Source organism: Hesperophylax consimilis, chromosome 8 (genome assembly GCF_061612785.1).
Source record: "Hesperophylax consimilis isolate HC1 chromosome 8, BYU_Hcon_1.0, whole genome shotgun sequence".
Taxonomy (NCBI): domain Eukaryota; kingdom Metazoa; phylum Arthropoda; class Insecta; order Trichoptera; family Limnephilidae; genus Hesperophylax; species Hesperophylax consimilis.
The window spans coordinates 26,089,042-26,115,358 of NC_142843.1; the positions used below are offsets into that span (position 1 = coordinate 26,089,042).

General features: G+C 35.7%; 1 protein-coding gene across 1 annotated transcript in view; it reads right to left on the reverse strand.

The window, feature by feature from the left end:
- Positions 1–2,242: 2,242 nt before the first annotated feature.
- ine (solute carrier family 6 member inebriated) overlaps positions 2,243–26,317 on the reverse strand; it is a 108,247-nt gene continuing 84,172 nt past the window's right edge. Inside the window, exons 3-11 of the mRNA XM_089634564.1 lie at positions 12,928–13,062; positions 11,831–12,053; positions 9,741–10,008; positions 9,128–9,356; positions 8,143–8,255; positions 7,840–7,980; positions 6,492–6,692; positions 5,396–5,572; positions 2,243–4,037 (exon numbers count right to left, since the gene is read on the reverse strand). Coding sequence (XP_089490690.1) covers positions 3,813–4,037; positions 5,396–5,572; positions 6,492–6,692; positions 7,840–7,980; positions 8,143–8,255; positions 9,128–9,356; positions 9,741–10,008; positions 11,831–12,053; positions 12,928–13,062 — 1,712 coding nt within the window. The 3' untranslated portion in view covers positions 2,243–3,812. The remainder of the gene's footprint in view (positions 4,038–5,395; positions 5,573–6,491; positions 6,693–7,839; positions 7,981–8,142; positions 8,256–9,127; positions 9,357–9,740; positions 10,009–11,830; positions 12,054–12,927; positions 13,063–26,317) is intronic.

Below are 26,317 nucleotides of genomic sequence, written 5' to 3' on the forward strand. Positions count from 1 at the left end.
TTTATCAGATATTCTCAACAAGTGGGTCGTGATTTTTTTTTATTTGTTTTGTAATAAGGAACTTAGGTGAAAAATATTACTTCTTAAAACTTACTTTTGTATAGATTAACAAACGATGATTCTGAATATATATAAGTTTTAGTATATATATAATAATCAAAAAATCGTCTTTTAAAGACGATGAAAACCGTAAGAGACTTAAATGCCCTGTGATTGGTGGCGGGTTCTCACATTGCTACCTCACGGGTTGGCCAGCCATGTGCATTAAGAATGCGGAAAATTGTGCCTTTTGTTGCAGTGTTGCCGCTTTGTTGCCAAAGTTGCGCTGCGTAGACTCAAATATGTTTCACCACTGCGGTATAAAAATTATTTCAAAAGAATTCATGTTTTTTGAAAATCTTGCTAAATATTTGAATTTGGATTTGTTGTTTTCATACTGACCCGGGTGGGATTAACCTTATTTATTGATTAACCATAGTGAAAAAGTATTTATGAGCGTGGAACTGAAAAGGACTACATATTTTATTTAAGGTTTTTCATAAAAATGCTTGGTTTGAAAGAAGCATTAACCTTTTTCTTATCTTTTGACGTACCCAGATACGTACTTGATCATTTAAAAGGAATTTTTCATCTTAAATTTTTTAACATAGCAGTGAGTATAGTGAAAGTTGAACTATACAATGCCCAATAAACATACTTAAAGCCTCATTTCAAGCATTGTTTCCATTCAGCATTGTTGTCTATCACTAAGACGATACTGAGTATATCTTCCACCCTGGAACGAGTTAAAAATACCCAAACAAATTATTTTAAATTCTATAATGCATGTAAATACAAATTCGCAAACAATATTTTACTTTAACCTTGTGAGGTTTTAGAGCTAAGGAGCATTCCTCTCATTATGGTCCAGAATTTGGAGCAGTCTATTTTTATTGACCTCTCCCACATAAGATTCACGCTCCAACTCTGCTCTCCATGCTCGAAGTTCTATTTAGATTAAAATTACCAATGTTACATAAACATAACCCTCGGATATTCCAGGACAAAATCATATTACGATAGTGAAAACCCACTGCAATGTTGCCAATTATCTTTGTGCGAATAACATGTATGCGTGTTGTATATTATGTATGCATTTATTATTAATTAAGTTTACGTTATAAAGAAAAAACTTCAATGTGAATTTCGGATTCCTATAACGTACATTGGGTTGATGAATAAGTTTGTAGCATTTTTTCAAGTGTTGAAATTTTTAAAAACCAAACCTAAAGAAATTCAGATTATCAAAGTTTTTGGATAAAGAGTGGAAAAGTTAAAAATTTGAGAAAGATCGGGAAAATAAGGCTAATTTGGAATATCATAAATCTTGAGTAGCCGCTTTTGGAATGTTAACACACTTCCGGCGGGAAGGGTAGTTCTACCTTTTACGCCGGTCCTACTTGAATGGCTTGAAAAGCATTGTTCTCTGATCATTTTATACCAACATTTTATATCAATCTCTGTGTAAGGATCCCAACTACATATATGTATTTAAAAATGTGAACCAGTCTTCGCTATCTTCAATTTCTTTTCTTTTGTGTTGAAGAATATTTTATCAAAAGGAAACGATATTTAAGCCCGTAGAACGGGTAATACATCCTTACACTATTTACTTACTTACACTTACAATGATTTTTCTAGGCTCGCCATTTTCTTTTGTCAACGTGTATAATGGCCGCTACACACATTAAAGTTTACCGATCAATTTGCATGAGATGAGCGATCATAACACAATAAAAATAAAAAGAACAATTATTAATATCTGCAGAAGGCTATCTTTTCTGTCCCAGTTTTAAGCGAAACTCCAACAACTTTGTGCTCCAGTTCTGGGTCCTGGGGGCCTACTCTGTATCTTTCGGGTTAATAAACCAGTAAGTTCGTGGTTTAACCTTTCCTTGCCGGTGCTGTCGACTAAGTGAACATCGTCTCTAATTAATAAAATATCTCTCTAAATATACTAATCACAGAGTTCAAATTTTTGGTATTCCTTCGCAACAAATTTATGTATTGCATTAAGTAATTACAATATATAAAAATTTACCGAGTGTATAGCACCAGAGGATGAGTAATTTTTGAATATCGTAAGGGAAGGGTTAATACGGGTTTGTGACGTGGCTAAACCAGCAGCAGGAAAGTTTCGAAAGATACAGAGTAGGCCCCCTGCTCCGAAGCTTTCTCACAAGTTTGATAAATAATAAAACACTTTAACAGTCAACATAATTTATTTTCTTAATTTAAATTTGTTCCTAAAAGTTGTTTTATGCTAGATTCAAACATACAATTTGCACATTCATTTTAATCTATATTTTAGCGCGTTTATTACACACCAACAACCAACTCATGCTCAAAGAGCGAATATCTCATCCGTCCAAAAAAATAATTTCCATGTAATTTTCATTGCAAAATGTACAAATCGTGAGTGTCTTGCAAAGTAATCTAAAGATACAGACACACACATACTTAATATTGGAGTATTGATTTTGTGGAAGAATACTGCTTTGCTCTTCTTTCAAATGTATTACACCAAATGCACATGAAATTTAATAAAAATGTTTTTTATTTGGAATGTAACATTATTTTTTACGTATATGTATAGAAAGCTCTTAATTTTGTTTAAACTTGTGTTGGCAAGTTGTTGATTTGAATTACTGGTATCCCTTTTTTGGAAAGGGAAAGAGTTATTAATAAATTGCTTATTTGCCCTTTCTATAAAATACAGATTATATTGATAAGTAGATATTTAAATCATATTTATTTTTATATAGAAGGGTTGGAAAGACCGTGGCCATAAGCAATTATTAACCATAGATTTTGTTTTCTTCAAGGTGGTAACACATTAATTGAGCATGATACTTAACTACTTATCTATTACAAATAATATTTTTCAATTAAAGCTTAACAATTCTAAATTGTATTTTAATCTGGACTAGCACAGGAATGTATTATTCTATTAATCGATACATCTTGACGATACTTTAAACTGAGTCAAGTTATAATAAAATAATGTTTCATTTTAAATGAAACTATGCGTAGGTACACAATAATATAAATTACGTTTAGATGAAGTAATGAATGGTGAATGAAAAAAATAATTGAGTTAATTTTCAATATTTGGCACCTTCATGACTCACACGGCACATCATTGAAATGCCTCTAAAATATCAGGGTTCAAAATGAAATAAAAATTAACATAATGTAAAATATTACATACAATATTATTTATGCATACAACCCATCTCAGAGACTGTGTATGGACTGCTTTACATTTTACATAATCTTTTTAGGTCAAGATGTCAAAAAGAAACTAACTAAATTAATCTGAATAATAACAAATAGTATAAACAACTGACAAATTATAAACATCCTCAAAATATCCGAATACATATCATACAAGTATTTTCGTTCTCATAAAATATCTTTATTGATTTGAGAAAAAATGTCTCATTATAATTTATCTATATGATATGAGAAACATCTCATAATATTGCAGCCTGAGTACTTAATAATACTCAACTGGCGATATATCTTCATGCTGTAACATCTCATATCTCTGTATGCCATTAGAAACATCTCATAAAACATCTTTATGTTTGAGAAGTAACTCATAATATGTCTTTATGCTATGAGACAAATCTAGTAATATATTTTTATGCTTGAGAAATATCTCATAATATATTTTTATGCCATGAGAAACTCTCATAATAATATAACTTTATTGCTATGAGAAATATCACATAATATTGCTATGGCAGTACATATGTATTGATGCGTGTTTAAGTAGTATTATTTGGTGTCTGATGGTTGTTGGCGAGGGTGAGGTTAAGGGGCAGGGGTCGGAGGGTGGTGGGGGTAGGTGTGCTGGGGGTGGTGAGGCCCAACATGGGAGACAGCTCCCTGACGACGTCGCCCGTCATTGATACGCTGTCGTCCAGATGCTCGCAGTCGTGCCTCTTGCAAATCTTGCACTCAAATGCTGGCTTGATGGAGTTCTTGAATTTCTGTAACAGAAAAATATATTGGTTCTGTACTGTGGTAGATTCATAGAATTATTCTGGGCTATTTAAAAATTGTTATTTGTGGTTCTTTTTTAAAAAAAACATTAAATTTATTACGTTACACAACTCCGTTTCAATTATAACCGGAATATTAAAAAAATACTGGTAGAACAAAAATTTGCGGTGAATATGAACACCCTAAACGCAGGATCCTATTTTCTAAAGCATAAAATGTAGTAATTTTATATTATTTGTGAATTTAAGAATTTCATTTGACAATCTCATTTCGCTGAATAAAAAGAAATATTTTAAGAAAAATTTATTATAAAAATGTGTAAACCTACAAAATACATTTATTTTGGAGATTTCCAACCAGTGTATGTTACACTACATCTTGTATTTGTTTTTTAGAAAATGTATGTGTTAGAACACAAAGTTTTTTAATTTAAATATAATATTTTAACAAAACTTAGTGCAGGAAACAAAATTTTAATTAGATCATTATTTAAAAAAAATGATTATCGTTTCATTATGAGGGAAAATATTTCATCTTTTTTCTCAAGTTCGAAACAAATATTTGAGAGCTTGCATACCGCATAAATAAGTTCCTAAACAAATCCTTATTTATTAAAAACGCTTGTGGTATCGGCGCACAGATCAAATAATATGATAAATTCAATCAGACATTGGTACCAGTAGGTACAGCCCAGCTCGCGTTCATATTATTCAGTAATGTTTTATCTGCTCTGTATTTTTAATTTTGTTTATATAAACATCACCCCGAAATAATAATTTTATGTTTTTTACGATTACTTAAGATATGAATGCATAGTTTGAGCAAAGATTACATGAAGAATGATCACATGAAATATATTTATTAACAGTTTTAAAAAGTATTATTTGTCAGTGAGAGAAGATGAAAAAAAGTGCTGTGTGGAGGTGAAATTACCCATACATATGAACGCAGCCTAAATGTTAATAAGTAAAGAATTTGTGTGTTAGGACACAATTAAAAAATATAATATAATATATATTTTAAAGTTTAAAAAAAAAAAATAGATACCTAATGATACTGCTATCTTTGTTAGATTTTTCAGTATTTATTTATTTATTTACACCCTTGTGATATTTTATATAATTATTTTTGACTAATACATTATTATAATCTTTTACATAATATCCAATAATTTAAAATTTTTTTATAATCTTTGTATGGTATAATATTGTTCACTTTAAGAAAAAAAGTTTTAACAAATTTTCCCAATCTGTCAGAATTATCAGCATTGTCAAATACCTAGATCTAGATAGAAACGGAGAGTTCCAAGTTCAAGGGAATTTTTGATAAAAGTATTGATTTTTACCTGCATGAAAGTGTCTCCTTCTGCCCGAGTGATGATGACGGCTGCGTACCCTGGGATGCAGATGAGTGAGATGGAGGCATAGATCCAGCCCAGCGCTTCGGCCCAGCCAGGATAATGGTAGTGCCCGTTGTGGTATGTGGGGGGCTCGTAGTCTATCAAGCTGAACACCCAAACCGCCTAAAAAAACATATATCAATCAGTAAATTGACATTTTCAACATAATCTATCCCATCACACAACATGTTTTAGTGAAACTTCAGGGATCACATATGTGACAGCAGCATTCCGGTATAGCCGAGGTTAATGATTTTGAATTCATCTGCACACTATATCTACAGAGTTTAACTGTTTTTTTTACACTCTCAGCAATAAATAATTTTTTCGAGGCATTCATAGAATAATCCCAATTTTATTGCATTTTCTCAATTTGTTTGATAATAATCTTCAAGACCGATCCTTCTGATGTGAGCTACCGAAGGGATGAGAGGAGAAAGAGCGAAGACGCAGAATGGCTAACATTCATATAGCCAAATTTGACCAGTTTTGCTAGCGATAAAAACATTGAAAAATTGTGTAATTTGAACAGTCGATAACAATATTTTTCGCACTCTATTCTTACAAGATAATTGCAGTTTGCAGCCACATTTAAAAATAAATATCAGTAACATAATATGTTTCCATGGTGTTATTCTCGGCTTCACTAAACATCTTAGTTTTAATGATGGATGCATGGAACAAACTTAATGCTACTAATATAAACCAATTTAAAGCTCAATTGGTTTCTTAATTACTTACTCAATTACCGTTAAACAGATTGTGAAATCAGATATGAGTGCATCAGCAGAATGCTGCCTGCTCATTAAATAATGCATAGAAATAAATAACACATAATAAATAATAACTATGATAATTAAATAATGTACAAGAACCTTTATCTTGGTGATTTCTGAGTTAACCAATGCATAGTAAACAGTAAAAGTTATGTTTGTTTTGAGTAACTAAAACAACAATATAATATTGGCTTTCCCGTAAACAAGTGCCTATTTGTAATGGCGATGAATCAGTTCTATATATATACCATTAAAAAGTTACTCACGAATAACAGCAGAGGTGCAGCCACGAGCCAACAGGTCCTGAAGTAGAGGGAGGGGGTGCGTCCGGTCATGTGTTTGACATCTCGTGATAGCCTCTTGACGCCGTAGAACCAGGTTATGCCGATTATTTCGAAAAAGGCGAGGTATGTGATCGATATGGAAGCTGCGTAATGGTCGATTAGTTGGAAATAATATATTCCACCCTGAAAAAGTTATAATCATATATTTTTTTGAACCATTGAAAGAATATTCGTTATCAAATTACATATGCATTTTGGCAAGATATGAGAAAAAAGTTATTAACACATTTCACCCAAGTATTTTTTGCGCTGGCTGAGTCCGGGCGAAAATAAAGGTCCCGTGCGAATTTTTTTTATATGTTTTAAATCGCTATATCTTCGAAAATAATTAAAATATTTTAGTAAAAATTTGTACATAGGACTCAGCATACCCAAACTATAAAATTACTAAACGAAAATCTCAATTAACCTTGTAATTTTTTCTTTAAATACGCCCGAGAAAGAGATTCGAATCAGGTTTCGCGGTCATAAAAACCCTCATTCGCACTTGCATTACGATTCGATAATTATGTACATATAGTTGGGACCTTTACAAAGAGATTGGTATAGATATAATATTCATGTAAAAATATTGAATAATTCCATTTTCTGCCATTGAAATGAGGACGGCGCAAAATGTAGAACCACCCTTCCCAGCCTTTAGCATCAATCGACCGAACAGGTAGAACTACCTTTCCCGGCCGAAGTGTGTTAATTACCTCAATCTAATTAACATCAAAAATTTATGGTTCTGCCTCAAAAACAACTTTTGATAACTGTTAATCCATGAATTTATTTCTTAACCTCTCGGTTAGTGAGTTTTGGTGAACTTAACTGTACATGGGGAGTGCGTTTTTTTGTTTGTTCATGTTTCTTTTTTTTTAAATATATTTATCCTAGATTAACTAATAATAATCTTATATTTCGGATAAAGACGTCATCGACATCAATCCACGCAAATAAACCAAAAAAATATTTTCATTAAATATGACAGTATTTGAATTTTAGCCGCAGCCGCACCGTTTCGGCCATATTCTTCTAAGCATTTTTTTATTTTGCGGCACCGTTTCGGCCGAACTCGCGGAGAGGTTAATAATAACAATTTTACAATATCATACTATTTGCACAGACTAGAGAAATAAAAGAGAAAAGGCTATAATTTTTTAACTATTTAAAAAAAAAAATTATTTGTTTAATCTCATTCTTCATTGGACAATAATTTTCCATTGCAGTTCTCTTTATAGGTTAAAAGTTACAAATTACCGATTAATAAAGAATGATTTTTACTTACTTGTACTATATTTGGTAATCCGAACAAAAATGAAACGCTACATATAATTAGAACTAAGAGTTCGTGGTAAACTAGCCTCTTCTTAATCCACTTGGGGAATCCATCTTGGATGGAAGTCACAACGACTTCAACTATTGCAAACTGGAAAAAAAAACATTCTCATTACAAACCATTTTACATTTTACAGGAATAATTTTTTTTTACATACGTCAGTGACATCTATTAGGAAAAATATGCAGTGCGAGTTATTAATAGCTAAAATGAACTTCATATTTGTTTTGATTAATTTGATGGTTTTTTTACCTGGCTGTTTAGTCCCAAGCACAAAAGCATGAAGAAGAACAGTACAGCCCACAGCTGCGATGCGGGCATTTTAGCTATAGCTTGTGGGTAAACCACAAATATTAGGCCAGGACCTAAAAAGGAAGTGAAATAATTTTTATTGAAAATGTAGACATAGAGTAGGAATATCATAATGTTATTCAAATTGTACGGGGTGGTAGGATGGGAGATTCAGGCCGGACTATAGAATCAAAAACCTGATTATCCACAAACTTTAATCAGTCATGAACAACCCCTTGAATTTTAGTCATATAATTACTACATACCTACGCATTAGGTTCTTGGAAACTTTTTTTAAGTATATTTTATTAAGCTATAAATTTTTTACATTTTATATTTAGTGTATAGAATACACTTTAAAGGTTTTTTAATCTTTATAACCGTCAAGTTAACAATTAAAACTTGTGAACTAAATCACATATGGGTACATAAAATAGGTTACTGTATTCACAAATATTCTAAAAAGATTTATTCTAAATTAAGTAGTAAGAAATAATATCTGTAGATACATAAAATAGGTGTATGTTTTTCTATCATCCAGAATAAAATCACGTTTACTTGAAGAGGCCATAGTTACGACTCGAGGTCTGAATTCATACTGAATGGATTTTGGCTCGGGATCTCACACACACGGCGAGCTATATACCTATAGCCGAGCCGAGCCACGGCTTTTTGGCTCGGCTCGGTGGATTTTAAACTCATCGATTATCAGGCGGAGGCTGCCGGGCCATCTTAGTTTCCCCACACACAATGAGTTTTGGCTCAGCGCAAAAACATTTGTTGGCACGTTGGTTCTGCCGTGTGTGTCCAGCTTAAGTGAAATTTTATGCATCATCTACATACGAGCTTAGCCGCCGATGGTTCACATCACACACACATCATATGACAGCCACTTAGATCAGGTTAAGAAATCTTTGTAGTAAATATGTAATCTTAACAAACTTACCATCACTAATGACGTCCTCCACACTCAAATTCTGTTCTAATGCAATATTTCCTATTGTCGCAAATGTAAATATCCCAACCAACAAACTAGTGATGGCATTCACAAATGCCACGGCGAGCGTGTCATGAAGAAAGTTGTTGTGGAACTTGTTGTAACTAGCAAATGATATCATGGAACCAAATGCTATTCCGATAGAATTGAAGTTCTGAGCGACGGCATTGATCCAAACCTAAAAAAGTAAACCGAATTTAAGAAGAAGATAATTTAAGATAAGTAAAAAAATATATAAAAAGGTAACGGTCACAACTGGGAATCGAACCCACAATCTCTGGCTTACGGGGACAACGACTCAACCAACTCAGCCATTAGGACCTAATTATTTTACATCAATTTTGTCGATCTCATATTTCAAATTCAGAATTAACCATATTATCTTCAACTAATTTTTACCACATTGTTGGTTGCTATCTTTATGAATGATTACAAAGTTCTAAGGAATTTATCTGTAACCTAGATAGTGTCTCAAATAAACATAAAAAAGTAGATTTCAAAGTATTGCAACTGCAACAAAAAGGAATTGGAAGTGAAACATGTTGCTAAATGATGTATTTACTTTAGCATCGCCGAGGAGAGCCCAGTTTGGTTTGAAGAAGAACCGCAATCCCTTGTCGGCGCCTTCTAAAGTCAGCGATCGGCCCAGGAAGATGATGATGAGGAGGAAGGGAAGTGTTGCGGTGAAGTAGCGGACTTTAGCCGATGACTTGATGCTTTTCCATATGGCAAAGTAGACCAGCATCCATGCACAGACCAGGCAGGCCACCAGTTCCCAGCGGAGCTCTCCCGGGTATTGTATTCCTTGGCTTACTTTCAGTACTTTATGCCTGGAGAGGTATATAAAACATTATGTAATAATCAATATTATCTAAAGAGACAATCCCATAAACAGAAAGTAGTGTGTTGTGGACATGTCTGTTCGGGGCCAGCCCTGAACCAAACAACGCAAGGCGCTAGTAAAAACCTTAAGGGTGCTGTATTAAGTGTTAGGTATTATCAGGGCCTTGGCAAGTCAGCACCTGGAATAGCCTCCAATTGACATCAATTTTATCTTACTTCGGGCAATATTGATAAAATATTTTCTTCTTGAATAGATAATCAATTTCGTTAGTCTGTCTGGCACATTGGAGTCAAAAGGTCTAATGTAAATTAGTGACATCAGTTTTATTATCATATTAGTCAAGATCACACATCCCATGTAGTATATATGTACAAGTATTACAAAGGATTTTAACCAGCGATTCCTGAGCTTATTTGGAGTTAAAAACGTACATTTCGTTTTGCCGTCCAGTGTTATTTTTTTTCAATTAAAAACATACCAAAACAAACTTTCTGGTAGGCGCCGTTACACCCTGTTGCATATTCAAAGGAGACAATAATAACATAACAAGAATAATATATCAAAAATAGTAATACATATGTAGTACCTTCCTATAAACATTGATTAAAATGGTATGTCAAATATAAAACACAACAAAATATATAAAATTAAGAAATTTGATCACAATCAACATGCTTTTAAGACATATTTATTATCATTGAGATATCCTAAGTTGAGTGAGAACCGTTAATCCTCTTTTATCCTATATGCATATCATGCTGATGGCACAGTGTAAAAATGTGGTGAGTATACCTTTATGTAGATAAAATATGTAATAAATTTACATTTTGTACATTTTGTATCATCACTCAAGATGATTTAGTTTTTAATAAATTAATTAATTAGAGTACATTATCATCTTTATTAATGTTATGTATTTACTTTGCTTTAATAGAACTAACAACAGCATTGATTTTCCATGGGCAAATAACTCATTGTTGCATTATGCTGCTGAAATCACAATTCATATTTTGTAATACTTTTTTTTATAAGAATTTTTCTAAAAAAATGGTGAGTACTTACTTAATTTTTCTAAAAAAATGCAAGTACTTACTTAAAGTGAGGCGAGTGAAATAAAATATGTACCTACTTAATAACTTTTAGACCAAGTAATTCTTTACTTTTATTATTGAAAGTTTTGGTATTATTAAGAGTTATAAAAAAAGGAGTATAGTATGTAGCAATGCATGCATGTTTCTGATTTTCCAAAATATTTGGAAACCAAAAAACCAAAATTTCCTCTGAAATCATCAGATTTGTAAGTAGGTACTTCAGTGGCGGCTTTTACTCACAAACATGGAGGGTCCGCTAAATATCTATCCCTTACGCAGGGTTGCTAATGCACATATTCTAAAATACCCACAACAGAATTTCAAATTCAACACAAGTTCCTTTACCTCCAAAATTAAACAAAATTTATTTAAATTAACATTTATTTTTTATTATCTAGTCAATCTCAGATTTTCTCTTTCGTTCAGGCTTTAAAAATGGAAATTTGTTCAAAAATTTTCTACGGAAGAAAACAAAATTTTAGTACTTTCTCTCATAATTATTGTAAATATAATGAAATGGCTTTAACCGTGTTTGGTAACCAGATCTGAATAGCCAGGTACTTCCCCACCTTCCTCTTCTCCATCTCCTTCCTTACCCTGCACTACCTTCAGTCTTGTAACATATGCCATAGTCTCACTGGCTCCTGAGTCCCAGACTTTTGTGTGGTAGGTACTCACATAAAAAACTGTATAAAATTTAATAAAACTAGAACTCACTCGAAGAACTCTTCGGAAGGTGTCCTGGACATCTCAGGGCGGGAGATGTTCTGCACCAGCCTCTCGGGCATCCAGCAGTCGGGAGTGTTCCAGCGGTTGGTGCAGTCGGACCACGGCATCTCCGACTTGAAGGAGGCAAAGAAGTAATAGATGGCGTAGGCGATAATCACGCAGTAGTAGGTGGACATCAGGAAGGATATTACTACACTGGCAAGACCGGCACCTGCAATTTTCATATAAATTTATTGTATTTTCTATAAATTTGCATTATTTTTCATTGAATACTAAAATTAATTGATGAAAAAATTAAATTTATTAAAACTCTCAGATCGAAGAATTATATTGGATGCTCAGGTGTACACCATGTTAACTGACATTTTTTTGTGTAAACCGTGTTTTCTAAAGACTTCGTAGTGGTAGCACTGTTTTAACAGACGATTTGAGATATGTAATCAATGGTATCTGACATACTATTTCAAGTAAAGAATGGTAAGTGTCAGTATAAAGACCACAATTTAGAATCGGAATGTTAAACTCCCCGCTCCCTTCAGACTCAAAACATAGCAGTCCCACTGGTTCCGGGTAATTGGAAGCAGTTCTTGTGCGGTATTCACATTTAAAAAATGTTTAAAAAAAGATGGCTCAAAGGTGTTAGTTACCAAAAGAAAAACTGGTTTCATTGAACAATAACTATATACTCAGAAAATATTGTATTTCCCAACCATTTTCGACTGTTATAAGCAATTTTAAAAATATCTATTCACTGTCACAGTAAAAATTAAAAAAAAAAACCTAAGAGAAAAGCAAAAATTAAAGTCTTTCGGTGTAATGTAATACCAACAATTTTTCATGCAAGTTCGCTATTTTAATCTAAAATAGATGTTGTCATTTTACCTGGATCCTTTAACCTCCTGGGCAGCAAAAAAAAATGAAATTTAAATATAATCTGAGATATTGAATGTGTTTCTAAATTTAATAAACTTTTATAATAACGGTCGCTGACAGCAACGTGCACCACCCAACAGAAAGCGGGGTTATACGTTTCAATAGAGCTCTCAGTGGCAGGAACATATTTGAATCGGTACAGTATGTTATACCTTTAAATAGTGGGCAGATTTGCCCCAGGGCTCCGATGGGCCCTCGCCCGGTGAACTGCCCCACGGCCAGCTCCATGAACAGCATGGGGATTCCGCACACCACCAATATGATGAAGTAGGGAATCAGGAATACACCTAGAAATAAAAGATATAACTGTTTTTAACAAGGTACGTAAAAATATTTTTTATTTTGATTTTCACATCTAATATTATATTAATAATTGACCAGTTAGTGGCTGAGTTGGCAATGTGCCTGGTTCCCACCCAGACGTAGTGAGTTTAATTCTTCAGCCAGCTAAGTCCTCCATAATGATACATGCAATATTCCGCTTACTGTGTTGGTTGGAATTTAACCTGAAGATAACCTGACAATTTTCAAATACTAGCTGTACCCCGCCATACGTTTCTGTGGCTCAGTCTGCCTGTGCAGATAGAAAAACAATAGTGAGTGTTGCTTTTACATCCGACAGAAGGCGCTGTTTTTTACCTGTCACAGGTGACATCTATATAATATAGGTTTATAAAAACACACTCGTACTCTAATACAACGTTGTGTCAAAATTTTAAAGCTTTCAGGTGTAGAACTTTCTGAGATTTAAGATTTTGAACAAACGAACATTTTTATTTATATAGATAGGTTGTCAGGTTATTTGTGGCACGGGAATATTCATCTTTCTTTATTAATAAAAATGTTTATTTCATACAAGCATTTAAAAAAAAAAAAACTTCCATGAAACTATCACATATGTCTCGAAGTGGTAAATAATATAAACAAATGAAGCTAAGGAAACACCAACACAACAACCTATAGTCCACCCCAGAACATGATTTCCTAGTGAGGAGGGCTGTGAATATAAAGAACCTTTTATTATTCTATAATTAAACAATAATTTAACAGAACACATGATAAATGTCATCAGGTTATAAATAAATACCTACATTAAAGATGTTTTGATTTTTATTAATATTTTTTTCTACATCAATCTGTAATTACACGGCGATGAAGTGGTATCATTGCATGCATAATAACGTTAGAAACTCATTTATGCTGGAATTAGTTTCATTAGGTATTGAATGACTTCAATGTTAAACTTGTGATTTGCACACTACCTATCTATGTCAAAGGCACAAGTTTGATAAACTGCCAACATTATTAGTCTGTATCAATGACGTTACGTCTGTAGGCAATCATTTTAATATTTTGACTGAAGGCAAAACATGCCTGATAAATTAAATGTTTAAAGCATTGACAGACGGACTGGCTAAAAATATTATTTTATTTGTTCACATGAAGCAGATACTTTGTGATGTGACATTAAATAAACAATAACTTTGTAAACACCACTTTTGTTATATATATTTGTAATTTTTGACAAGAGATGTCACTCATCAAAGGACTTACCCACATTTTTTTTTGCAGCTTGCAAAAATTACAATAATATTATCTTCACTTTCTGTAAAACAAACTTGGAATGTGTAAAAAATATGCAAAATAATGTTAAAAACAATGCTCTTTCGCATTTTTAAGATACGGTAAATAGAATGCAAGAAAACGTATTTTCTGCGATGCAGAGAGTAGGTATCCTATAAAGCAGAAACTCTGTTTCCATGTAATGTATATAACACCACAAACAATTGCGAAACAATATTTTCTCAGAAAATTTATATCTGGAAATCCCAGAATACCAGATTATTTTGAAAACACAACGTCATTTCCATTCCGAGCTATGGAGCTTTAAAATAAAAATAGAACACAGGTCGCAAAACTGTTTGTGAATATGTAGGTAATTTACTTTTAAAGCTTTGGAAAAGACAAAACATTTTGAAAAATGTGAAAACTTATCTATTCAGTCGAGAGTCTCGCTAATTTCACTTTTAATCGTCTGCAAAAATAAGTATGTTAAGCTGTACTTTATAAGAATTTGATTTTGAATGTATGATAGGGTATGAATGAAGCAAGGAGTGTGTGCTATTACTATGGAATATTGTATATTTGAACTAAATTAAGATTGGTTTTTGTTGATTGTCTTCGTGTAGATTGCTTGAGATCTAGCACGGACGATCAATAAAGCCCTGCGTCATTACGATATTTGCGTGCACGGTCAGAATATGATTCCGACAGTCGGCAGACAAAAGCCGCTAAAAGCAGGTATCGGATAAACTGTCAATTTGCACAACTTTTTGGATAATGTCATTCGTTATGAAAAATAACTGGCTTAATGAGTGGGGTGAACTAACAAAGCACTTAGAACTGAAACATCGAGAAACAAAAGTTGTTAGTTATGACTTATAACTAATGACTTTATGAACTAATTAACTTTATTTTTGGTCAAAAAGTACATGCGGACTGTCAATGTATATTAAAGTTATTATTTCAATTCAATATGGTCAATTTATTAGTATTTTTAACTTTTACGTGGCTGTCTGATGTTTAGGAATATGTGAATATTTGCCAGTGTTGCCCGTGTATGTCGATTTGCATTATCAATATCGGTCTAGATATCAATAGTGCGACCGTGCTAAGGAAATCGGTATAAAGTCATCGGTAGTTCCGCCTATCAATCCGATATTGTAAAGTTATTGATTCACTGTACCAGACCCCCATTATATCTTACTAGGGATTCCACCAATGATAGATAACCTTACTATTCTAAATTTATTTCGTAGAATAACATTTTTTTAATTTGCAAAGTTAGCTCACTATAGTTCTAAGTCGTGTGCAAAGTTTTGATAAGAGAATATACTGAATATCCCATTTGAAATTACAGTGAATAATTGTTAAGCCTAGATGAGTATTATTTTGGACCCACATATCAAGGAAATGCTTTGTGGTTGGACTTTGAATACTATTTCATCACATTTCTGCCCAACTGTCTGCCTTATGTGGTCACTGGTCTTGGGTTGATTGATCGTATGCCTCTGATAACAGCTCAATAAAATTAATTTGTTATATCTCTCTTTGTCAGGAATATTTCACTAAGGCGCAATGTGCAATATTATTTTTACAATGCCAAGATGGCGTTATCAGTCAAGTGTCAGCGTGGATAGAAAAGGGATTAAATTCATCAAAATGATAAGCAATTATTTTTATTTGCAACTGACTATACTTACGCACACCACTGCAATCGTCACATGGAAGGAAAATAACCTAATTGATAACTGTATTACATGAATAAATCACTATTTATACGAACCCTTTATAAGTTGAACAAATATTATATGACGTACACTTATAATTTTATAATAGCGAAGAGAGAAAAATATTTATTTAGATGGTAGGTAGGTAGTAAGGATGATTAAAAAAATATCAACAATATTATCTTTCAGAATTACAAAGCGATAATCCACTAATGTACAGTTGAAGCAGAAAACACTATTGAACTGAGAGTTCTGGCGTCATGAAAATTGCACAACTTTTTCCATTTAAATTATATGGGCAATTATGCAACTGTTTTCAGTTCGAAAAATCATTTCAACCATGAGCTAGCGAGCTTTTAATTAGAAAAAAAAGTAAGGACGTCATTAATTAAAATAGTTCATCAAAGAAAACTGCTTCGAAATGACGGGCAGAACCGGGAATTAAAGTAATTAATTTTATTATAATAACAGAAGTAAGAATGATGTGTAGGTACTGTAAATGATTTAAATATTATGGTGTTTTGCGAACACCTCACCTCACTCGAAGAACCTGTGCCGAGGTGTTCTCCTATTTTTGAAAGGTGGTATTGTCGCACACATTATATTATTACGTTTAAGAAATTTATAAGAAAGATAAAAAATGCAGATTGTTGATGATGTAAATTACTAAACAAATATCAGGCCGGATTGATTCACAGAATTTTAACAATTCATCAAATTTCAATGTTGATTTTGAAGTTCTGTGAAGGTTCTATTCAAGTTATTTTATTTTTTCAGTTTTGTGAAACAACCGGTCAATAATGATATAATAACAGAACTTGAGAGTAGTCACCGAACCTCGGTAGTGTGCAGTCGTATTTACCAGTGCTCTGTGTTTGACGGCTTACTTTGACGGCGGCGCGGCGTACAGATAAGATTTATTTATTGTTACCTTTTCGTATTCATTATTTTTGTTTGTGTTATTGGTTTGCGACGAAGTTGCGTGTATTATTTCTATCATTTATTATTTCTAAAATAATTATTATTTTTTAATTTTTTTTTAATTTGTTGAAATGGAGGAAGATGAAAATCGACCTCCGGACCCTGAGCCTATTTCTAATATTGTAGACGACTACGATACTGATGATACCCAGACTTCTGTAACCCTTCCTTCACGAAAACGACGTCCTCCGCTTTGCCTTCATGTACCTCCTAAAATTAAATCTCTTTCACAATCAAACGAAGCCCCAATCTCTCATGGAAGTTATAATGATACAATTCCTCCAGAAGCAAAAGCCATTGAGCTTATGTATTCTATTTCATCTTCAGCTCCATTTATTGTCAATGTCCAAAGGACTGAACAGGGGAAAATAATTCATCCCCTGGATTTTGGTAAATTTATTTTTAGCTCAAAACTCAATAACCTCGGTATTATAAATGGATCAATAAAACCGGAAGGTCGATACAAACTATCCATAGAATTTAAATCAGCCACATTAGCTAATGATTTTGTTAAAAAAATAGGTTCTCTTTCAAATAATAAATTTAAATCTTTCATACCTACATTCAATTTAACCAGAATGGGCAGAGTAAGAGGTATCCCAACCGATCTATCAGAAACAGAAATAGTAGATGCTCTTAATGACTCTCAATTAACTCCAAAAGTTTTAAAAGCACGTCGTTTGAATTTCAAGGATACTTCCACCGGCACCACTATATGGAAACCTTCACAATCCGTTGTTATTACTTTCGAAGGTCAAACATTACCATCCCGTGTATTTATTTATTATAACGCTCTTTCCGTTGAAATATACAGATTCCCGACTATCCAATGTTTCAACTGTTGCCGTTTTGGCCATTCAAAACCTATTTGTCGTTCCCCTCCTCGTTGTTTCCATTGCGGAGAGGATCATCCCTTTGAACAGTGTCAAAATACAACGAATAACCCTATTTGTATTAATTGTAAGGGCAACCATACTGCTGTTAGTGTGGCCTGTCCAGAGTTATCTAGACAGAGAAATATCAAACAGTCAATGGCTGCAGACAATATTTCTTACTTTCAGGCCTCTAAATTATTCGCTCCTACAAAAAAATCTTTTGCAGAGATAACGTCTAACGCTTCTCTCTTTCATTTTTCTCCCCCTAAATCCCCTCTATCATCTTCCCACAAAGAAACAATTTTCAAACCGATAAAATCTAATCCAAAATTTATTCCTTCTTTCGATAAAAAACTACATAATGAACTTTTACTTAACCCGAATGGGAATAATAAATCCCAGGCTCCCAATGGGACTGCCTTAAAAAACTGTTCCACTTCCGATATCTTCCCTAAAATCACGATTGAAAATTCTTCTTTTATTCAAACTTTAATTACCCTATTAATTACGATCCTTTCAAATAACAATAAAGTACCGTCCAACGCTGCCGATTATATGAAATCTTTACTCTCTAGCCTTCCCGATGTATCCGCAACTGAGCAAAATACTTCAATGGAATAGTAGAAGTCTATTCGCCAACAAAATTGATCTTGTACAGTTACTTGATGAACATAATATTTCAGTTGCTGCCATCTCCGAAACGTGGTTAAAACCCTCATACCAATTTAATATTCCTGGATATCATTGTCTAAGACATGATAGACTGGATGGCAAAGGTGGCACTGCTCTTATTATACATAATTCTATCCCTTTTAAACAAATTATTTTCCACACTCTCTCCAATAATTTTCAGATAGTAGCTGCTGTTATATCTGATATTACATTACTATCAATATATATCCCTCCCTCTACAATTTTTGTTGAAAACGAATGGTCAACATTTATATCCCAGATTCGTCCCCCGTATATGATACTTGGGGACTTCAATGCTCATTCTCCTTCTTGGGGCAGTGAGTTAACAAACCGTTCTGGCCATAATCTATTAGATTTTATGGATACCTATAATTTATGTATACTAAATGATGGATCTCCAACTCGTTTCACTGCCCCTCAACATCGGAAAAGTGCAGTCGATTTATCTCTTTGCTCATCTTCGGTGATTCCCATATGTTCTTGGAACATTCTTAAAGATCCCCTTTCCAGTGACCATTTTCCTATAATAATTACCTTCCACCATCTATCTTCCACGCATTCCTTTTCGATAAACAATAGTTTTAAATTTAAAACGAAAGACGCGAATCGGAGAAATTTTTCTTCAGAATTAGACTCCATTGTTCAAGAATCTAAGTCTTCCCTTGTTAACACTAGTTTACAATGTGAATTATTTCCTAACATGATAATAAAAGCTGCAGAAAAAACACTTAAAAAACGTAATATTAACATTAAGATAAAACATTCCACCCCATGGTGGGATGAAGAATGCACTAGTGTCGTTAAATCCAGAAGAGAAGCAATTTCCATTTTCCGTAAATGTATGTCTTTCGAAAATTACCTTTCTATGAAACGCGCCCAGGCAGAAGCGAAACGCGTTTTGAAAAACAAAAAGGTCTGGATGGCGAAAATTCTGTGAACGCTTGTCTCCTGAATCTCCCCAGTCATCCGTATGGTCCAATTTAAAAAAATTCGGTTCGTCATATACTCCGCAGCGTTCTAAACATATTCCAGAAGAAATTATTATAGGTTTTGCTGATAAGATAGCTCCTCCGTCAGTTGCCAGATGTGAGGAAATGCCTTCCTTTATTTCTTATCCATCTCACTCTAGCTGGCTGGACTCTCCTTTCTCAATAAGTGAATTAAATCGAGTAATCAATTCCCTTCCAGACTCTTCTCCTGGCCCTGATGGAATCTTATATAGTTTCATTAAAGCATTCTCAGACATGTCGGTTGAATATTTTTTATCCCTAATTAATTACATGTTCGAAACGGGATTTATTCCGGAAGTCTGGAAAGTTCAAAAAATCCTTCCGATTTTAAAACCTGGCAAAAATCCATCTGAAATCTCATCCTATCGTCCTATTGCTCTTTCGTCATGTTTAATGAAAGTAGCAGAACACTTGATAAAGAACAGATTGGAATGGTTTGTTGAAAATCACAGAATTATCTCTCCTAATCAATATGGCTTCCGGAAAAAGAAATCAACCATAGATAATTTAAGTGTGTTAACAACAGACATCCGTATATCTCAGTTCCTTAATTCTTGCACTCTGGCCACATTTCTTGATCTTTCGTCAGCTTACGACGATGTATTAATTAACATTTTGAAAGAAAAATTAATTAAAATAAAAATTCCCTTAAAACTAGTTTAATTTATTATTAATTTACTAACAGACAGATCCATTATTATCCACTTTTCTTCAAAAACTATAAATCGCAAACTATGGAAGGGGTTACCTCAGGGGTCCGTAATCAGTCCATTATTATTTAATATATATATAAGTGATTTAGACAGTGTAATTCCTTCATCTATCAAGCGACTTTATTTTGCTGATGATTTCCTTATATATTTATCACACAAAAATCTATCGCGCGCTGCGAAGGAATTGAATTTGGCTTTACATAATATTAAAGTTTGGTTGTTGACAAATGGGATGAATTTAGCTACGTCTAAAACCAAAGTAATGGCTTTTACGCGCAAAAGAAAAATACCCCCCTTTTCTGTCTGCTTTGATAATGTCCCTCTTCAAATCGTTAAGCAAATTAAATTTCTTGGACTACTTTTGGATCATAAACTTTCCTGGCTCCCGCATATTCAGAACATTTCGGCTAAGTGTGAAAAGGGGCTAAATATTATGCGAGCTGTTTCCAGAGTGTGGTGGGGATCTCATCCTACTACTCTTAAATTTTTTTTTTTGTATTAGGCAATTCACCCTAAAAAGAGTGCTATGTTACTCTTAAATTAATGTATGGTGCTCTAGTGCGAAGCCATTTGGATTATGGAACATTTCTTTTTGATCCTCTTCCTAAATATTTGGACAAAAAACTTGAAAGAATTCAGTCCAAAGCGCTCAGAATAATTATTGGAGCGATGAAATCTTCTCCAATTAATTCTCTCCAGGTAGAATGTGTTGATCCCCCCTTAATTTTAAGGAGACAATTCCTAGCTGATAAATATATTTTTAAATCTTTTTCTATATCGCGTCACCCTTTAGAACAAAGCCTTGATTATTTGTTCAATTACTTAAATAACGAAAAAAGATCGACAGATAAAAATCGACTTCCTCTCCTTCTAAAAAGTTTTCTTTCATTCAAATCTCTGTCTTCTTCCCTCCAAAATCTACAAAAAGATCCTATCCTTCCTATTTTCACCATCCCATTTGATTCTATCAATTATATCCCCAACGTTATAACTTCAGACTTCCGAACTGATATTTTAACCTCATCTAATCAAAATGTTGAGGAAAAATTTAAAAACATTACATCTTCTAAGTTTCCAGAATTTTCTCTCATTTACACAGATGGTTCTAAGTCTGATAACAAAGATTGTGGAGCTGCGGTACACATTCCCGAATTCGATTTAGATTTGTCTTATAAATTGCCTAAAGAAATTTCCATATTTACTGCAGAATGCTTCGCAATTGAACAAGCTTTGAGCCAAATCCAGCTTTTCAATATTCGACGAGCCTTACTGTGCACTGACTCACTAAGCGCAGTGTTGAAAATTTCCTCAAATATCCATAAACCAGAAGACTATATTATTTATAATATCAGAAACACCCTTAAATCTTTAAATGAATTAAATTTCGAGACAATATTGGTTTGGGTCCCTGGCCATTTATGAATTGAGGGTAACGAGAAAGCCGATTCTCTAGCTAAACTTGGAACAATTTCTGGCTCTAATCCTTTAGATTTTAGAATTCCTATCTCTGACGTCATCACAATTCTTAAATCCAACATGATCCGCTTCTGGGAAGAAAATTGGACCAATACGAAAACCCGAACTGGTGCTTTTTATGCTGGAATACAAAATCATATTCCAAGTAAACCTTGGTTCCACGGCAAGAAAAAATCCAAAAGATTTATATCCTGTATCTCGAGAATGAGAATTGGTCATTGCTCCATTGCATCCCATTTGTTTAAAATCCGGGTCCTAGATAGTCCACTCTGCCAGTGCGGCATGGAAAATGAGACTCTTGATCACGTTTTCTTTAATTGTAAAAATCATTCATCCTTCAAAGGCATTTATCGTTTACTTATAAAAATCACCCACCAATCTCCCCTTAGTATTCCTTATTTACTTTCTCTCAACAATTCTCGCATTTTCTCAGTTCTATACAAGTTCATAGACTTGAATGACTTCAATATTTGAGATTTCCTATTCCCGTATAGATTTCCCATAAAATTATAACCATCTCCCTTAACTTTAACGGCACATAGCACTCTCTTTAGGGTGAATTGCCTAATACAAAAAAAAAAAAAAAACAGAACTTGAATTTCAACGTTAATTTGCGAGTTGTGTGAATGTCCTATCCAATTTCTGTTATTATATCATTATAGGCCAAATACTTAACAGAACTGAAATAATAACAGAACTTGAAATTAACTTTGAAATTTGAAGAATTGTTCAAATTCTCCGAAACAACCCGCCCTTAGAATGTTTCGCGAACACCTCACTAGGAAAACCATTGCTGAGGTGTTCACGAATTTAATAATAATACCTACATTTCAGTAATTTATTTGTTTCTCTGTTGTCTCAAAACAAAACAAAATTAACATGTTAATTAATAAAAGTAACCACGGGCTCTCGGCGGCCCTGATTGTACCTACCTACCTAGACATAACATAGAAGCGCGCGAAAATCTATGATCTTACAGGTTCAAGGTGCAATATATATACATATCCCTTCATAACAGTACACGATGTTGCTGCGTAGCGGAAATATCATCACTCGAATAAACCATAATCCGATATCTGATTACAAATAAGTAACAGCGCCGCGTAAATATTTTCTACGATGGGCGGATATCGACGTAATATTGTCATTGTGTGTTTTATAATGATTTTTCACGTTTTATTTGGAAATGGGTAGAATTTGCACATAAAAGGGGCAAGGCGTGAATTTCCTCATTTCCAAGAAAATTGTTAGTACCTACCTTCATTTAACATGTTTTGCTTTATTACCTAGACATAATCAAACCTAATTATATTATTATGCATTGGAAAAAAACATCTGTGAAAATTAGTTACTTAAAATCCCGTGTTTGTCAAATGTGTGTCTTGTTGATAATTAAGGCGATGCACTACGTCGTGTAATATTTTAAATCGAGCCGCTATCAATAACAGCCCTTACGTAAATGGCGATAAGGTTTAAATTCCCGCTTAACACCATCCGCCTGTTTTGATTTATGCAAGAAAAAAACATGACCAAAAAGTGCCTTTTATTTTATTTTGTGGATGTTCAGGTATAAATGTTTATTTTTTTCAGATCATTTTATAAATAACTTAATTTGCCACATTATATAATAAAATCACAACCGAAAATGGGTTCGTAAGTAAGAGATTTTGAACTTTAAAGCAGTTTTCATAGGACTTATACATTATTTTTTTCTGGGCTTATAAAAATACTTATCTAAAAAATACTCGATTATTTCAAAGGCCAAGATGTATTCTACTCGCAGTATTTAATTAAAGCATCTGAAACATTTCTAGGCGACTAAATTTTCAAACCAAAAACACATGATTTTGCATTACTACGTATGGCATCGCCTTAAGTAGGTATTGGTACACTCGACGAGAGATTTATGTTATTCTGTCGTCATAGCTATATACGTACGGGCTCCACTCCTCTGTAGGTATCAGGTAATAAGAGTTAGTTACCTCCTCCGCTCTTGTAGCACAGGTAGGGGAAGCGCCACACGTTGCCGAGCCCCACGGAGTAGCCCACGCAGGCCAGCACGAACTGCATCTTGTTGGCCCAGTGCTGGCGACGCGGCTTCAGGTTTCTGCCGTCACCATCGTCCGAGCTGCCGTCATAGCTATATACGTACGGGCTCCACTCCTCTGTAGGTATCAGATAATAAGAGTTAGTTACCTCCTCCGCTCTTGTAGCACAGGTAGGGGAAGCGCCACACGTTGCCGAGCCCCACGGAGTAGCCCACGCAGGCCAGCACGAACTGCATCTTGTTGGCCCAGTGCTGGCGACGCGGCTTCAGGTTTCTGCCGTCACCATCGTCCGAGCTGCCGTCATAGCTATATACGTACGGGCTCCACTCCTCTGTAGGTATCAGATAATAAGAGTTAGTTACCTCCTCCGCTCTTGTAGCACAGGTAGGGGAAGCGCCACACGTTGCCGAGCCCCACGGAGTAGCCCACGCAGGCCAGCACGAACTGCATCTTGTTGGCCCAGTGCTGGCGACGCGGCTTCAGGTTTCTGCCGTCACCATCGTCCGAGCTGCCGTCATAGCTATATACGTACGGGCTCCACTCCTCTGTAGGTATCAGATAATAAGAGTTAGTTACCTCCTCCGCTCTTGTAGCACAGGTAGGGGAAGCGCCACACGTTGCCGAGCCCCACGGAGTAGCCCACGCAGGCCAGCACGAACTGCATCTTGTTGGCCCAGTGCTGGCGACGCGGCTTCAGGTTTCTGCCGTCACCATCGTCCGAGCTGCCGTCATAGCTATATACGTACGGGCTCCACTCCTCTGTAGGTATCAGATAATAAGAGTTAGTTACCTCCTCCGCTCTTGTAGCACAGGTAGGGGAAGCGCCACACGTTGCCGAGCCCCACGGAGTAGCCCACGCAGGCCAGCACGAACTGCATCTTGTTGGCCCAGTGCTGGCGACGCGGCTTCAGGTTTCTGCCGTCACCATCGTCCGAGCTGCCGTCATAGCTATATACGTACGGGCTCCACTCCTCTGTAGGTATCAGATAATAAGAGTTAGTTACCTCCTCCGCTCTTGTAGCACAGGTAGGGGAAGCGCCACACGTTGCCGAGCCCCACGGAGTAGCCCACGCAGGCCAGCACGAACTGCATCTTGTTGGCCCAGTGCTGGCGACGCGGCTTCAGGTTTCTGCCGTCACCATCGTCCGAGCTGCCGTCATAGCTATATACGTACGGGCTCCACTCCTCTGTAGGTATCAGATAATAAGAGTTAGTTACCTCCTCCGCTCTTGTAGCACAGGTAGGGGAAGCGCCACACGTTGCCGAGCCCCACGGAGTAGCCCACGCAGGCCAGCACGAACTGCATCTTGTTGGCCCAGTGCTGGCGACGCGGCTTCAGGTTTCTGCCGTCACCATCGTCCGAGCTGCCGTCATAGCTATATACGTACGGGCTCCACTCCTCTGTAGGTATCAGATAATAAGAGTTAGTTACCTCCTCCGCTCTTGTAGCACAGGTAGGGGAAGCGCCACACGTTGCCGAGCCCCACGGAGTAGCCCACGCAGGCCAGCACGAACTGCATCTTGTTGGCCCAGTGCTGGCGACGCGGCTTCAGGTTTCTGCCGTCACCATCGTCCGAGCTGCCGTCATAGCTATATACGTACGGGCTCCACTCCTCTGTAGGTATCAGATAATAAGAGTTAGTTACCTCCTCCGCTCTTGTAGCACAGGTAGGGGAAGCGCCACACGTTGCCGAGCCCCACGGAGTAGCCCACGCAGGCCAGCACGAACTGCATCTTGTTGGCCCAGTGCTGGCGACGCGGCTTCAGGTTTCTGCCGTCACCATCGTCCGAGCTGCCGTCATAGCTATATACGTACGGGCTCCACTCCTCTGTAGGTATCAGATAATAAGAGTTAGTTACCTCCTCCGCTCTTGTAGCACAGGTAGGGGAAGCGCCACACGTTGCCGAGCCCCACGGAGTAGCCCACGCAGGCCAGCACGAACTGCATCTTGTTGGCCCAGTGCTGGCGACGCGGCTTCAGGTTTCTGCCGTCACCATCGTCCGAGCTGCCGTCATAGCTATATACGTACGGGCTCCACTCCTCTGTAGGTATCAGATAATAAGAGTTAGTTACCTCCTCCGCTCTTGTAGCACAGGTAGGGGAAGCGCCACACGTTGCCGAGCCCCACGGAGTAGCCCACGCAGGCCAGCACGAACTGCATCTTGTTGGCCCAGTGCTGGCGACGCGGCTTCAGGTTTCTGCCGTCACCATCGTCCGAGCTGCCGTCATAGCTATATACGTACGGGCTCCACTCCTCTGTAGGTATCAGATAATAAGAGTTAGTTACCTCCTCCGCTCTTGTAGCACAGGTAGGGGAAGCGCCACACGTTGCCGAGCCCCACGGAGTAGCCCACGCAGGCCAGCACGAACTGCATCTTGTTGGCCCAGTGCTGGCGACGCGGCTTCAGGTTTCTGCCGTCACCATCGTCCGAGCTGCCGTCATAGCTATATACGT